The sequence below is a fragment of the Lodderomyces beijingensis genome (genome assembly GCF_963989305.1).
Source record: "Lodderomyces beijingensis strain CBS 14171 genome assembly, chromosome: 4".
NCBI classification, from domain to species: Eukaryota; Fungi; Ascomycota; class Pichiomycetes; order Serinales; family Debaryomycetaceae; genus Lodderomyces; species Lodderomyces beijingensis.
Window position 1 is genome coordinate 1,810,454 of NC_089973.1, and position 14,604 is coordinate 1,825,057.

Below are 14,604 nucleotides of genomic sequence, written 5' to 3' on the forward strand. Positions count from 1 at the left end.
AATCGCCACCCCGTTCTGCTGCCCTGAAGGCTTTTTGAAAGCTGTTCAGGGAGAAATGGCCAGTTTGTGCTTAACACAACCACCGTCATCGCTCAAACTCAATTATCAAGATCGATTCCTTGGTTTTTTTTTTTTTTTAATGAAAGGCGAGTATTGCAACCACTCTCTGTACATATAAGCTTACAAATTCTGGGACTGTGGCAAAACCTCACATTTCTTTAGCCACCTCCCTGGCACCTCCGTTCAACGGTCATAATTTACAGCTTTAAAAGAAAAAGTTATTCCCCACCTTCTGAGATAGATTGCTTTGCGGCCAACAATTCATGAGCCGGGGCCCAACGAGGCCGCCGAGGTGTTTGGACACACTCATGGACTGCGTTTCTCTATTCATCGCAGCAACCAAAACAAAAACCCCTGACCCAGTCGTGTTTCCGTGCCCAAGATTTATATTTTCGCCCCAGAGAGACCGTTGGCAATCAACTCAATTCGCCTTCGACACAACTCCACCATCAAAGAAGCCACTGTCTGACGGCGGGACTAAGTGGGTTCCTCAACGCGCCTAGAATGATAGATCTATCTCTTTTGCTCTACAGAATATGTTCCCATTGAGTTATTACGTGGGTTTTTTGTTCCGTTGAGTCTCGTAGTGGCGGCCAACGCTCCTCTGTCCTGGTGCAATTGGGGGTGGATCATACTTTTTTTTTTATATATATATTTTTGATTTTCTGTTGAGACTCACTCTGAGAGTGTGGCCTCCCAAGTATAACTTAATATTCAAAAACCAGATCCCCCTTCTTTCAACCAAATTTCATCATCAGTTATTCACTTGAACCCCGTCCAATTCCTAGACGATTGAGGTTATATTTTTCTCATATTTTTTTGCATACTTTCAACTTACTCAAGACTCAGCTGAGCAGTTTTTTTTTTTTTTTTCCATCGAGCTCCTGCGGTGTGCCACCCCTTTTTCCCGGTCATTTAGGGCACATTCTTGGAAATTTGACGGATCAGACTTAGCTTACTAGCTACTAGGCAACCCTTCCTCCTCCCACCCAAATTCAACAAGGGGCCTCCTTTTTCTTTTTCTTTTTCTTTTTCTTTTTGTTTTTCATATCTTTTTGGGAGAGGGTAACGGACAAGTTGCTGATATTTGCTGAATTGACACAATAAAGGCATCAATCGAAACCCTGGATCAAAAGGATCATCAAAAGTAGAGTTGCAAGGGAAGGCAAAAAAAAAAAAAACGAAAACAAAACAAAACAAAACAACAAAATGGTTTCCAATTCAGGCCCCAATACGAAGAAGAGGGGATTGGGTGATGTGAGTGGAGTCGATGTTATAGAAATTGACAGCGGTGACGATAATGACCATCATAATAACAACAACCACAATACAGCAGCAGCTGAGGGAGAACCTCGCAATGACGAGAGCCAGAGGATTGGATACGAAAAGGAAGACGACGAAAGCATATCGAGCCCAGAGGTTGTCGACATGACCGATGATCTTGACGGATACCCCGGTGAGGAAGTAATCCCGGATCAGGACTTTGAAATTGTGGAGAATGACGAAGCCGACGACGAGGTGGAGCCCGGGAGAGGAGCAGCAGCAGGAGGAGGCTTTGATAAACAGAGTCACGCTGTCTCTGCACAGCAAGATTATCCCACGCCACAACAACAACCACAGTCGAGACAGCTGTTGGCCCTGAGCTCGCAAAAGCAAATATACCCCGACGCCAACGAGTTTGATGCTCTCGCCAAGAAATTGATGAAGCCCATCCCCGACTACCCCGTGGCTGACCAGACGCATTTTGTGTGGGAGATCAAAGACTGGGCCCTGTTCTCAAAGGAAATGAAGGTAAGGTCCCCCAGGTACAAGTGCGGCGGCTTTGAGTGGAGCATCTTGCTTTTCCCCAGAGGCAACAACCAAAGCGGCAACATCTCGGCATACATGGAGCCGCACCCGCCTCAGGACGAGACCACTGGCCAGCCCAAGAACGAAAACTGGTATGTTTGTGCCCAGTTTGCAATTGACATATGGAACCCGCTTCATCCAGAGGCACATTCACCGAGCCAAAGCTCGCATCGTTTCAGCAAGACTGATACCGACTGGGGGTTTGGCACCATGGTTGATCGAAGACAACTATTGGGGAAACGGTATGGCAAGAGTAATCAAACGACATTGCATTCGATCTTGGAAAACAACCAGCTCAATCTCACGGGTTACGTCAGAGTCATTGATGATTCTTCAACCGGGGTACTATGGCACAACTTTAACAATTTCGACTCGAAACTCAACTCGGGCTACGTGGGGTTGAACAATCAGGGGGCAACATGTTATTTGAACTCATTATTGCAAAGTTATTTCACGACAAAGCAGTTTAGAAAGTTGGTGTATGAGATCCCGACAAAGGAAGGCAAAAACTCCGAAGTAGCATTGGCCTTACAGAGAATCTTCTACTTGCTATCCAGCTCCAGCGACCCCGTGGGAACAATGGAGTTGACAAAGTCGTTTGGATGGGACTCGTCGGAAGCGTTTACTCAGCACGATGTCCAAGAGTTGAACCGGATATTGATGGACAAGCTAGAAACTGCCATGAAAGGTAGTGCCATTGAAAATGGCCTCAATGATATATTTGTGGGGAAAATGAAGTCATACATCAAGTGCGTCGATGTGCCTTACGAGTCCTCGAGGGTAGAAGATTTCTGGGACATTCAACTAAATGTCAAGGGTTTTAAAAACCTTGAAGAATCTTTTAAAAACTACATTGAGATTGAAATGCTCGACGGAGAGAACAAGTACCAAGCCGGTGAGAATTTCGGCTACCAAGATGCGAAAAAGGGGGTGGTGTTTGAGTCCTTCCCGCCGGTGTTGCATCTCCAGTTGAAGAGGTTTGAATACGACTTTATGGTTGACGACTTGGTCAAGATTGATGATTTCTACGAGTTCCCTGACAACATAGATTTGAAGCCATATTTGGATGAGGATTTGCCCGAGGAGGTCAAGAGCCAGAACTGGAACTACAAATTGCATGGAGTCTTGGTCCACCAAGGAACAATCTCCAATGGACACTACTATGCCATGATTAAACCCAATGCGTATGACGACACGTGGCTCCGATTCGACGATGACAAGGTTTGGAAAGCAACTAGTCTGCAAGTTTTCCAAGAAAACTTTGGCGCTTCGGATTTGAGTAGCGAGGAGTTGGCCCTGATTACTCGAACCGAGCAGCAAGAGCATTTCATTCGAAGAGTCACGTCGGCGTATATGTTGGTTTATTACCGCGAGACGGAGTTGGACAAGATCTTACCTGCCGACGAGAGTGCAATCAAGGCTATAATCCCCGAGCATGTGAGCAAACAAATTCAATTTGAGATTGAAGAAAAGGAAAGGTTGGAAAGAGAGCGACAAGAGGCGTTGTATTACGTCAACCTTAAGCTCATCACCACCTCGACCATCAATAGCCACTTGGGCTTTGACCTTGCGTTGGACCCAACGGTTTCCAAATACTACGAATCGCATCTTGCTGGCACAGAATCCGATCCCAAGGTGCTCAAAGTCAGAAAGGATAGCATGTTTTCCCATTTGATGGACAAGATTAGAGATTTGTTGGGGTATGAATCAAATAGCACCGACTCGTTTAGGCTCGTTAGCGTTTGTCACAGAAACAACCATACCAATAGGTTAGATGGACCCGTGGAAGATGAAGGGAATGCTCTAGTCAGCAGTGTTGTTGCGAAAAACTTCAACAGAAAGTACGACGAGGCGGTATTCTATGTGGAAGAGCTCAATAAGGACATCAGAAATATCAACAAGTTGGCGGCACTGCAGCAGCAAGTGGTTGACCCTGCCGAGTTTAAGTTTAGCACAGTGTTTGATAAAATCAAGTCCGTGGGAACCAAGTTGGAAGAAGATATGAAATTCAAGAGCACCTCGCCATATTCAGGGTACAACACGATATTGATTAAATACTTTGATCCGACTAGCCAGGAAATTCGCACCTTATCGCACATTACTGTGGGAAGAAACGACACGATCAAGAGCATTATTTCACCCATTAGGGAACTATTGGGGTTCCCGGCTACTGTCGAGCTCGAACTTTATGAAGAATTGTCGCCGATGAAACTCGAGGCTTTAAATACAGATTTGACATTTGATAAGCAGGAGTTGAACAATGGTGACATCATCACGGTGCAGGTTTCAAATGTGCAGGAATTGGCTGGTGCAAACAAACGATTCAAAACCATCAAGGATTATTACAAGTTTTTGGCCACTCGCGTCCACATCAGGGTCAAGCCTTATAGCGCCAACACCGATGTGGAAGACTCGGAGTACTTGGACGAAGGCGACGAGGATGAGGATGAAGATAAGGAGAATGGGTTTGGTGGTGGTGCTGGTGGTGGTGGTGCTGGTACCAATGGTGCCGGTGGTAATGATGCCGTGAATGGAGAGGATAATGACCAAACTACAATCAAGGAAATTGAAATAGCCAAGAAATTGAGCAAGAGCTTTGAGCTATGGATCCCGAGTAACTCATCATATTTCGATCTCGCTGAGGAAATCTCCAAGGTTATCAAGTGCGACCTGGAATATCTCAAGCTCTTCATTATTGGCAACCAGGGACAGCGGTACACTTTGAAATCGACGCACGTTTTGTCCCACTTGTTTCCCCGAGGAATAAACGTTGACGACATTATTGAATTCGAGTACGAGGTGTTAAACATCAGGTTGAAAGAATACGAAAATTTGAAATCTTTCAAAGTTTACTGGCTCAACAACTTGCTCCAATACCAGATGTTTGAATTGTTGGTGCCAAGGAAAGGCGATGTCCGCGACCTTGTCAATAAGTTGTTGCACAAGGTGAATGTTCCTGAGAAATATTTAAAGTATTTGCTATGCTGGTCAGGAGTGAATCACTCGTTTCGAGATATTATCAAGTTTGAGACTGAAATCAGCAACATTAGCGAGAGTGTCGACATATACTGTGGCGTTTTTCCCGCCGAAATTGCCGTGCTCTGCGACCACGGCTTTGTCAAAAGATTCACAATCGAGCCCGCGTCGATTGACGAGACTGAAATCGAGGACAAGACCCTTCGCGACGAGTTTGTGTCTGCACGAGAATTGTCCAAAAACTTAAACATCATCCCCGCATTTCACTTCCACAAAAATAGCAGCAACCACCACGGGATTCCTTTCCTCTTTGTGGTGTTTCCAAACGAACCCTTTGAGCAAACAAAGGAGAGGTTGCGATTAAAATTGGGGTTGGGCAAACAGGCCTTTGACAAGGTCCGACTTGCCTTGGCCGATATGAACGACAAGGGAATGTACCTCGACGAAGGTGACGAGAACCTCGTTTTGTTTGATAAGCTTGACCAAAGGAGAAACCACTTGGCTCTTGATCATCCCGATCGAGATCCAAAACGGCAAAATACATTCGACAAGGGGATATCTATCAAATAAAGTTTCTATAGGATGGGGATCTGGGTACACACGTACATTCGTTTTTTTTTTTTTCTTTTGTTGTTCTTTTTTCAGCGACTATGAGCAAAGTGCTCCAACAGCTCCTTTCTTTGAAATTCCCGCTCTCGAATATCAGTCGAGCTGATTTTCCCCTTCCAGGAATTGTCGGCGTTCGACTCCTCCTGGCCAATAACCTTGATTGCGGTGACATCCAACACTTTGAACCCGTGGTCTTTTCTATAGTCGTTGACGAACCTAGCCCCCGACGCCGTCTCATGGCTAATGACCAACCCGTCGATATCTCGTAGGTATCCCGTGGGACCGCACACGTCATCAATCTTGTAAATCTCATAGTACTGATCATCGCCCATTATCAAATGAAGAAACTCAATCACCAGTTGTTCCCGCCTGGTAAACGACTCCAAAAACTCGCCATATTTCTTATTCTTGAGCAAATCAGGCCCCGTAATTCCGATGATCATGCGGCTCTTAGTCAAGAACGACGCCATCGAGAGGAGGATCTTGTGGCCGTCGTGCAAGTGGTCGAATGTGCCTCCCACCGCGGTAGTCTTGAACTCGCCAGCAGACTTGTTCTCCAACTCTGAAAAGTGCGCCTCTGCTAAATCGACGTCTAGCACGGTCGTGTGTGATTTGGGCGTTTTAATTACTTCGGTTTCCGATTGAGCCACGTAGGCGTGGTGCCATTGGGGCGCCAATTGCAAGAGCTTCTGCTTTTTGATGTTGAAGATGATGTTGATGCTGAAGTTGTAGTTGAACCATTCGCGTTCTTGCACCTCGGTTCGCAATAGGGTGTAGTAGCGGAATAGGATCTCGTTGAGGTGTGTCACGTCGTTGATCTCCTGTTGGATTATCACGTCTAGTCTGTCGCAGCCTCCAATCAATGTCACCACTTTGCGGAGGAGTGGAGAATAGTCCTTTTTGATTGGGTCATCGAGTAGAACCACGGGATTCATCATCATCTTCTTCTTTGATTTTTTTGAATTTTTGAATTTTTGAATTTTATTTATATTCACGCGGGTCGATTATTGATATCTATTACAATGTCTAGTTTTCAGAGAGCCTTGTTACGTGAAAAAAATAACTAATGGTCTGTCCTATTTACATGGGGAATGGGGTGGGGAGAAAGTTTGAGTGTTCTCGTGATTTGGTTGATGCAGCTCGATGGTAGCGTCCGCGGATGCAAATTATGTGATGATCTTAGTGAAACTACCCCAGATTTTCCTTATGCTATGCTATGCTGGGGCGCTGCTGCTGAGGCGATGTTAGTGGTAGTGGTGGTGACGGTAGTGGTGTTTCTACTGCTGCTGCTGCTGCTTAGATCCCGGCGGAGCTTTTGTATCGTCTCTTCCTTCTTCACGTTGGGATCAGAATCAACAGCGATCCTATCATATATTTTCTGCAACAACTTACTGTGATTCTCGCGATTATGTTCTTCCCTGGTCCCCAAAAATTCTTTCAAGGGTTCCTTCAATAGCTTCAACTCGGTTTTGAACTCTGGAGATGAACCCAAGATTCTGAGAAGCTGTCGTGCGTACACTTCAATAGTCGAGGACAAATTCTTTTGGTCTACCTCGGGGAATGCGTGTTTAGGTTGGTGGTACAATATACCGCACTTGACAATCAACTTGTTGAGGTAAAGCGTCAGTTCGGCTGAATCCTTCCATTTTGACAACTCAAGGGTCTTGATAGCCTTGTAGAGGAAGCCATAAAACGACCCGTGTGGTTTCGCCACCTTGAATGTCTCCATGTACTGCTCGTGAACCTCAACGAAATTGACCAAGTTGTGTAAAAACTCAACCATCTGGTCGTACTCGATAAAAGTGCCGTAGTTGAATACTCGCTTTTTGTTGTAATCGTTGTAGTAATGCAAGTCCTTTATTAGCAAGGAGCACATTTTATCAATATGGTCTCGCGTCAAAGGGATCGAGTCGTGATGATACTCTTTGCATGCCAAAATCCGAAACACCTGGACTGCGACATTTGTGTTTGTAAATCCTCTGCTTCTTCCCCGCTCTCCAACTTTGAACATAAACGCTTCCAAGGTTGCGCCATCCATGATTGAAGACACGGAACCTATCGAATGAGGCCGCATGCGTACCGTGGACAAAAAATTACCCAAAATGTTGCACTTTTGCAAATCTTCAGAATACATTCGAGCGCCACCCCACTTTATTAAAGAGTAGTAAAATGCCTTGACAAAGGCATCAAACCTTCCGAGATTGAGTAAACTGTCAAAGACTTGATTCAACATAAACTTGTTGATGGAACAGTCAAATTCATTCATATTTTTTTGCTTCTGTTTTTTGTCACTCGGCTTTCCTTCTGTCGTGGTTGGAGACTCGCGTTTCAAGTCAATTAAAGGCTCGCGATGCGTTTCAAATCTGCCACTGCCACTGCCACGAGCTTTGCGAACTTCAGGGTTGAAGTTGTCAATTTCATCGAGGCCGCTCACGACTCTACTAGGCAACACCTCTTTGACACTTTCGGCAAAGCTTAGCTCCATGTTCTTTGCGTTTCTCACAGCCTTTTCAAGTTTCAAATCTACTTGCTTTTTGAATACAGGCTCGGCTGGGAAAGAAAAATCTGAAGCGGACTGCAAAGTGGATTCACGGGGCGGCGCCACGTACTTCAAGATCTTGTCCACGTCGGGGGACACCTGTCGCAAAATACCCAATGCTCTCTCTGCATATGCGTAATGAGTGTCTCGACCACACATGCTTGCGATAAAGGTGGAAACAAGTGGGAAATCAATGTTGATTTTCGACTTGTTCCACTTGCGGATATTCTTTCTATTCAACATTTCATCAGTGGCGGGTTTCGGTGGAGTGGCTGCGTTTAGTACCTTGTCAAAGATAACGGTGGCTGTCTTTACATGGCCAGCTTCCAAATCCAATAGCCTGACTATACGTTCATCTGTCGTTAATTTCTTGTCTTCCGTAACCTCTTCCTTTTTGCATTCTGTGTACTTCTTTATGCCCTGTAACAAGATTGTAAACGTCCTCGCGTCGGGATAAATCCGCAGAAGTTCAAGCTCTTCCTTCTCCGAGAGCTCGTCAAAAAACTCCCACGCGAGTGCTTGTCTATCTTCAAAATTCTTGACCAAGACACTGAGACACGCGTTGAATACAGATGTGGTAAACTGGTCTCCTTGGCTCAGGAAAATAGCTCTGTTGCTTTTAAAAATTTCTAGCATCTTTTCACACAAGCCTCTGCTAGAGGCTCCCCACGGAGTCGTTTTCGCGACACCGTCGAAAAGCTTCAAAAACGTGTATGGGTCACTCGGGATCCCAAATTTGCTTCGCTCGTGAAAGCACTTGATTCCAGCTTTTTGATCCTTCTTTTCGAAATGCCATTCCATGATCGTGTTCATCCCCACAACAGCATGCTCCTTCTGGCTGATGCGGCACAAGTAAGAGGCCCGTTCTGCATCCTGGTCATACGCCAAGAGGTCAACCGCGTTTTTCGTGATAAAGAACGGATCTCGTAGCTGCGACTCGCTGGTGCCCAACAAGACATACGACAACTCCCTACTCACTTGCTTCTTGGTTTCATTTTTGATTCGCATTACATTGTCGAAAACCAATCTCGATTTCGGGTTGCTAAATTTTAGATCCTCCGGTCTAAGGTGCTCGATGTTGAACTTTTGGGTTTTTTTGCCATCATTGGTCACAAACGGTGTTGCCGAGTACTTGGACTGCAAGAACCGTAAGGATTTGGAGAGGATCTTCAAGTCGATGTTCCTTTTCAAAGTCCGTTCTGCTTTGGGGTCACGGTCAGAGATGGATTTCACATTTTCCTTTGCTAAAGACATGAACTTCTTTTGTATGAGCTCTGGGTGGCTAGAGCGGCTCGAGTGGCGACTGTTGGTTCTTTTGATATTTGCTTCGGCTCGCAACCGCCGAGGCGGCCATTCTCTTGTACGACTAGTCCTAGTCCGGGTAACATCTAGCTTTGGCCATTTCTTCATGGTTGGCATCAGGAATGAGATGTACCTGAAATCTGGAGTGAAAAAAAAAAATATAAAGTTAATAAATAAATAAAATGAATAAGTGAATGGTTGAATGGATTGAATGAAAGCACTTCTTCCCAGACATGAACCAGGAACCTTTACTCCTTGCAAATGATGACCAAGACCAGATAAAGAATATCAGCTGTGACGTAGAGGCTCAAAAAAAGAGCTGGATGGCTTTGAAACGATCAATCAAAGCTTTGGTACGAGACATCAACCAGTCTAATATTCGCAATACAGTAGCTCAACTACTTGCATTAAACATCAAGAGGGGAAGAGGGCTTGTTGCTCGTGAAATCATAAGGTGCCAACTCAGCGATCCTGCGACAAAGGTGCCACTCTACGCGTCGCTAGTAGCAGTGCTCAATTCCAAAGTGCCCCAATTGGGGAAACTTTTATGCAACCGTTTACTATTACAATTCAATAAGTCGTATCTCGCAAATAATTGGAAAAGATGTCGATTGTCGCTACTTTTCATTTGCCATTTGACATTGCAGAATGTTGTTAGCGAAATCTTGTTGTTGCAGTTGATCCAGCTTTTCTTGGACCGGCCGACTAATGGGGGCATTGAGTTGACTGTGGAGATACTGAAAGTGTGTGGTGCGCTTTTGATGTCCAGTTCCGCTGCAGCCACTAATATGATCTTGGGCAGACTCAAGGACATCTTGCAAGATGATCCTTCGGTATCGGGCAATTCAAAAGGCTCCATCAAGCATGTACTCGGATTGGCACGAGCCGGCTTTCGGTCGCCACGGAAAACAGACGAGGCGCTGGACTTGATCCTGGTCGACGCAAAGGACCAGGAGAAACACGACATTGTTTTGGGAGAACCGTTGAAATCTAGAGATTACTTGAATGTCTTTCGATTTGATCCAAATTTCGAGGACTCTGAGAAGGATTACCAAACAAACGTAAAACATTTGATAATTGAGGCGCAAGAAGAGAAAAAGGGAGATGAAGAGGGAGATGGAGAGAAAGAGGAAGAGGAAATATCCCAAGAGAAAGGACTTGCTGCGCCTGTTCAGCCACAGGTGCAGGAAAAAGTGACCGATATGACGCAGTCCCATCTCCTTGATTTGCAAAAGCAAGTATATTTGACAGTAATGTCCTCCATGTCCGCTGACGAAGCTGTGCACAAGTTGTTAAAGTTGCAGTTTAGAGACAAACGAGCTAAACAAGACCACGCCCGGACTTTAGCAGACATGATCATCAGGTGCTGCTCTCAGGAAAAGACGTATTCAAAGTTTTTCGGTATCATAGGCGAGAAATTGTGCGCGCGAAGCGAAGACTGGCATCAACAATTTGTGGGCCTCTTTAAAAGCTACTACGAGAGCATCGACTCCTTTGAGACAAAGTCGTTGAGAAATATCGGCAAGTTTTTTGGACACTTGTTTGCTTCCGACGTCGTTGCACTCGACCAAGCTTGGGATGAAATACGAATCACGGAGCAAGACACAACTCCAGCCAAACGTATTTTACTCAAGTTTATCTTTCAGGAAATGGTGGAAGCATTAGGCGTGGCCAGTGTAAAGAAGAGGCTTCTTTACGACGAGCATGTCAAAAGGCACATAACTGGGGTTTTCCCAGTTGTCGGCGTTGATTGGAATGACGCAGATGACATTCGATTCTCAATCAACTTCTTTACAGCCATTGGTCTCGGTATCTTGACAGAGGAGATGCGTGACGTTTTGAAGAACTTGCCTGAGCCGGAACTTAGAGGCCGTACACGGGACCGAAGCAGCTCCCGCAGCTCTTACACTTCAGGATCGTCTTATTCCAGAAGCAGGTCGAGTTCGAGATCGCGAAGCTTTTCTCGGAGCCGCTCTGCTTCCCAAAACCTGAAGAGAAGCTAAGAGCTGGCAAGTATAATAAGAGAAACAAAAAAAAAGGATAAAAATTTTATTGTATTGGGCATGAAATGTACAAATTTTTAGAAAAGGAAAAAATGTCAACGGAAGCAAGAATTCAGTAAAAAAGAAAACAGTTTTCTCAACGTCAAGTGTGAGGGGAGGGGGAGGGGGGTATACTGACGGGGCAATGGAGGGAGAAAAAAAGAAAGGAAATAAAAAATCAAACGCAGAACCAGCAGAGTGCTAATCAAATGCCAGTATTCTGGTCATGGAGTGGAAAATCTGAGCTGCGGATCCATCAACTAAAACTGTCCTTCTAGGCTGGCTGGCATTGCCGCTGCAGTAACAAGATGAATCTAGGGAGAATGCGATGCTTGAATCACCAGTCAGTTTGACATAATTGTCGTACAAGGTCCTCACACTAGTGTACCACGAGTAGTGTCCACTGTTGTCGTACTGATCGTATTTATAAATGAAACTGGCTTGCTTATTCAAAGCTGGGTTATAGCCGTGGATTCGTGCAATTGTGATCAAGTCGGCGAATCCCGCGAATAGTAAATGCACATAGGGAAGGATATTGTTCCAAGCCCCGTTGGAGCTCAAGAAAACAGGTTTGGTCAATGTGGCAGATGCCTTGTCGGTGGCGTGATTCACATATGCTTGATCTCCTGTGAACTTGAAAAGATATGCATAAGTGGAAATGGCCACTCCGATTGTATACGTCAATTTCCCCCTGTTCACCTGCCGCGTATCCCTGTCAAGACCGTCGTAATAGAACCCATCCAGCGGATCAGTCAAATGCTGCTCCATCCACGAGAGACAGCTTTTGGAAAATTCTAGCAAGGTGGAATCAAAGTTGTATTCGTAAAGTCTAGCTGCAGCGAGGGCTGCTTCGGTGGTGGATATCGAGGCTACATAAGGAGCATCCTTTTTCCACACGACACCCCCAGCCGAGGACCATTGTGTTTGGATCAACCGCATCAAGTTTGTAGCGGTGGTGAGATAATCGGAGTTGAAGGTCAATGCATATGCGTCCAAGTAGACATACACCACTTGGGCGTTGTCGTCGATATAAATGTCGTTTCCGCCGGGGTTGCTGGCGAACCATCCGTCCAGATTCTGATATCTTTGCAAGGCGCTGAGAACTTGCCGGGTTCTAGTTAGATCTCCCGAGTCAACTATGGCTTTACCTGCAACAGCCATGTCCCAGACAGATACATGCCTAAAGTCTGAACTGCACGCAGGATCATTGAAGTTGAACGCTACCCTGTCGTCATTCCAAAAAGTGGACCATAGCGCATTCAACGACGAGTGATAGGCGCGTGCCGCGTCAAATGTGTCTCTTTTCGAAATTGACGATGCAACACCAATCTGCAAAATACCAAAGAAGAGGACTAAACTGATGAGCATTTTTTTTTTTGCGATCTGGATCTGGATCTGGTCAAAACGCCCAGCACTAGTCTTCAACGGATTGCGGATCTCATCAACTTTTATATATCGTATCTCAAGCGGTACGATCTACAAACCAAAAAAAATAAACCAAAAAAAAGGGGCAAGATGTTGCTTAAAGATTCCGGCTAAATGTATATACTAACACTCAAATACATATACATAAACTGAAAGAAAAGAAGATCGATCCGTATTTGGATCAATCCTGTTACTTGTAGGAAGGTGCCTAGCCAGGATTGTTGATGTGTGTGTGTTTTCTTTTTTTTTTTGTCCTTTTGCATTGTTGCATGAGTTATTTCAACATTGGGTGCAAAAACACGGCTAAGCGATTCTGTACTACCCGCAGCATACGCAATTAGGAATACCGAATGAAAGCGAATGAACGCGAATGGAAAGAAAGAAGGAAAGAAGGAGATTTGCAGAGTTGTCTCTCGTGTTCTCAAACAGTTTTTGCTTCTAGCACGAAAGAAAGAAAAACGTCGCTGCTAGAGTTGAGGAAATGACAGGAAAGAACGAAAGAAATAAATCGGAATTTCGCCAAAAAAATAAATAAAAAAATTGCGCCTTTGTCCATTTTGGTTTGACCGGTGGGATTGAAATTCGCTTTCGCAGCTCGCCCTCCCCCCCCCCCCCCCCCACCCTTTGTCCATGTGGAAAAAAAAATAGTTGACGCCAGAGACAAAGAGATTGTTGTATTCTATTGAAATTTTTCTTTTCTCCCATCCACTTGGAATTTCAACTAATGAAGCAGTTGCCTCATACTAGCTTGTTCCTGTGGTGGGCTTGCGCATGAAACTGCCCAGTTGTGCCGTGGCAGTGCATATTGGTGCGTCCAGATAATCCCCAAAAAAATGTTGAAAAATGTTGAAAAGAGACAACAGCGTAGAATTTTGGAGCTTGTTTGTGATTGCCGTATATCACATTCCAACACAGTGGCATCCGAAATGTAAAAAAAAAGGAATCGAAAAAGCATTGGGGGTATACGACTAGCAGGTTTTGCAATTTGTGCAGGGCAATTTTGTTCTCTCGAGAGGGTTCTTGCAGATCGGACTCGTGGAGATAAGTGCCGGTGGCTCCCGCATCTTTTGGGCTGTGAGTGTGACCGAAGTGGAATTCCTGCGAGTAAAAAACAGGGTCGACGTAAACTCCATGATATTTCACCACTATTAGGATCACGATGAAATAAGCGCTCTATTGTCTAGAGGCCAAAGCAAATCAGTGGGTTCTCTATCAAAAAAAAACGCAATCAAAAAAGCTCCTTCTCTCCTTTCGCTGGAAAATAAACTTCTACCGTGTGCAAGAAGAGCCGGACTTATCACCATGGATGAGCAATGAGCAATGTCGAAAGAAGCTATCAAGCAGTAACTCCTGGGTCTAGATATATCCACAGACTCGAGTGTTTTCCAATATGATACATTGGGGGGGGGGGGTTGCGGTAAACGCATAAAAACTTTAGGGGGCTTGGAAGTGGGTTGAAACATTTTCCGCTTCGACAGGGTTTCAGGAACACCACGAGTACGAAATGGAGACAAAACCGAGACGCTTTGCTTTATTGACACAACATTGATCATGTACGATGTAGTTTGTTTCACTCCCGAGGAATCTCGAGTGTTGCGCTCGTGCATTGTCTCTATCCATCAAAACATGTAAATGTGCCGAGCCAATGCCTACTGAGCAGGCAGAGTTTTATCATATGGAGGATGCACTCGTCATCATCTACAGTGTATTGCAAAAGAGCCAACTACATTGTAGGTCGAGGTGTAAGTTCTAAATCAAGACATCCGATTTTATAAGTTTCTATTTTTTTTTTGTTCGTTTTTT

The 14,604-nt window shown here is 44.9% G+C and overlaps 5 protein-coding genes across 5 annotated transcripts; 2 read left to right on the plus strand and 3 right to left on the minus strand. All coding sequences in view use genetic code 12, as the record gives it.

Moving 5' to 3' along the window:
- Positions 1-1,269: 1,269 nt before the first annotated feature.
- On the plus strand, positions 1,270-5,454 carry LODBEIA_P38000 (uncharacterized protein; the record flags this gene model as incomplete). Its single annotated transcript, XM_066973951.1, has 1 exon — positions 1,270-5,454. The coding sequence occupies one exon, from the start codon at positions 1,270-1,272 to the stop codon at positions 5,452-5,454; it is 4,185 nt and encodes a 1,394-aa protein (XP_066830738.1).
- A 71-nt stretch (positions 5,455-5,525) lies between these two features.
- LODBEIA_P38010 (uncharacterized protein) lies at positions 5,526-6,431 on the minus strand (the record flags this gene model as incomplete). Its single annotated transcript, XM_066973952.1, has 1 exon — positions 5,526-6,431. One exon carries the CDS (start codon positions 6,429-6,431, stop codon positions 5,526-5,528), a length of 906 nt encoding a protein of 301 aa, XP_066830739.1.
- A 266-nt stretch (positions 6,432-6,697) lies between these two features.
- LODBEIA_P38020 (uncharacterized protein) lies at positions 6,698-9,286 on the minus strand (the record flags this gene model as incomplete). Its single annotated transcript, XM_066973953.1, has 1 exon — positions 6,698-9,286. One exon carries the CDS (start codon positions 9,284-9,286, stop codon positions 6,698-6,700), a length of 2,589 nt encoding a protein of 862 aa, XP_066830740.1.
- A 281-nt stretch (positions 9,287-9,567) lies between these two features.
- On the plus strand, positions 9,568-11,337 carry LODBEIA_P38030 (uncharacterized protein; the record flags this gene model as incomplete). Its single annotated transcript, XM_066973954.1, has 1 exon — positions 9,568-11,337. The coding sequence occupies one exon, from the start codon at positions 9,568-9,570 to the stop codon at positions 11,335-11,337; it is 1,770 nt and encodes a 589-aa protein (XP_066830741.1).
- A 240-nt stretch (positions 11,338-11,577) lies between these two features.
- On the minus strand, positions 11,578-12,744 carry LODBEIA_P38040 (uncharacterized protein; the record flags this gene model as incomplete). Its single annotated transcript, XM_066973955.1, has 1 exon — positions 11,578-12,744. One exon carries the CDS (start codon positions 12,742-12,744, stop codon positions 11,578-11,580), a length of 1,167 nt encoding a protein of 388 aa, XP_066830742.1.
- Positions 12,745-14,604: the final 1,860 nt, after the last annotated feature.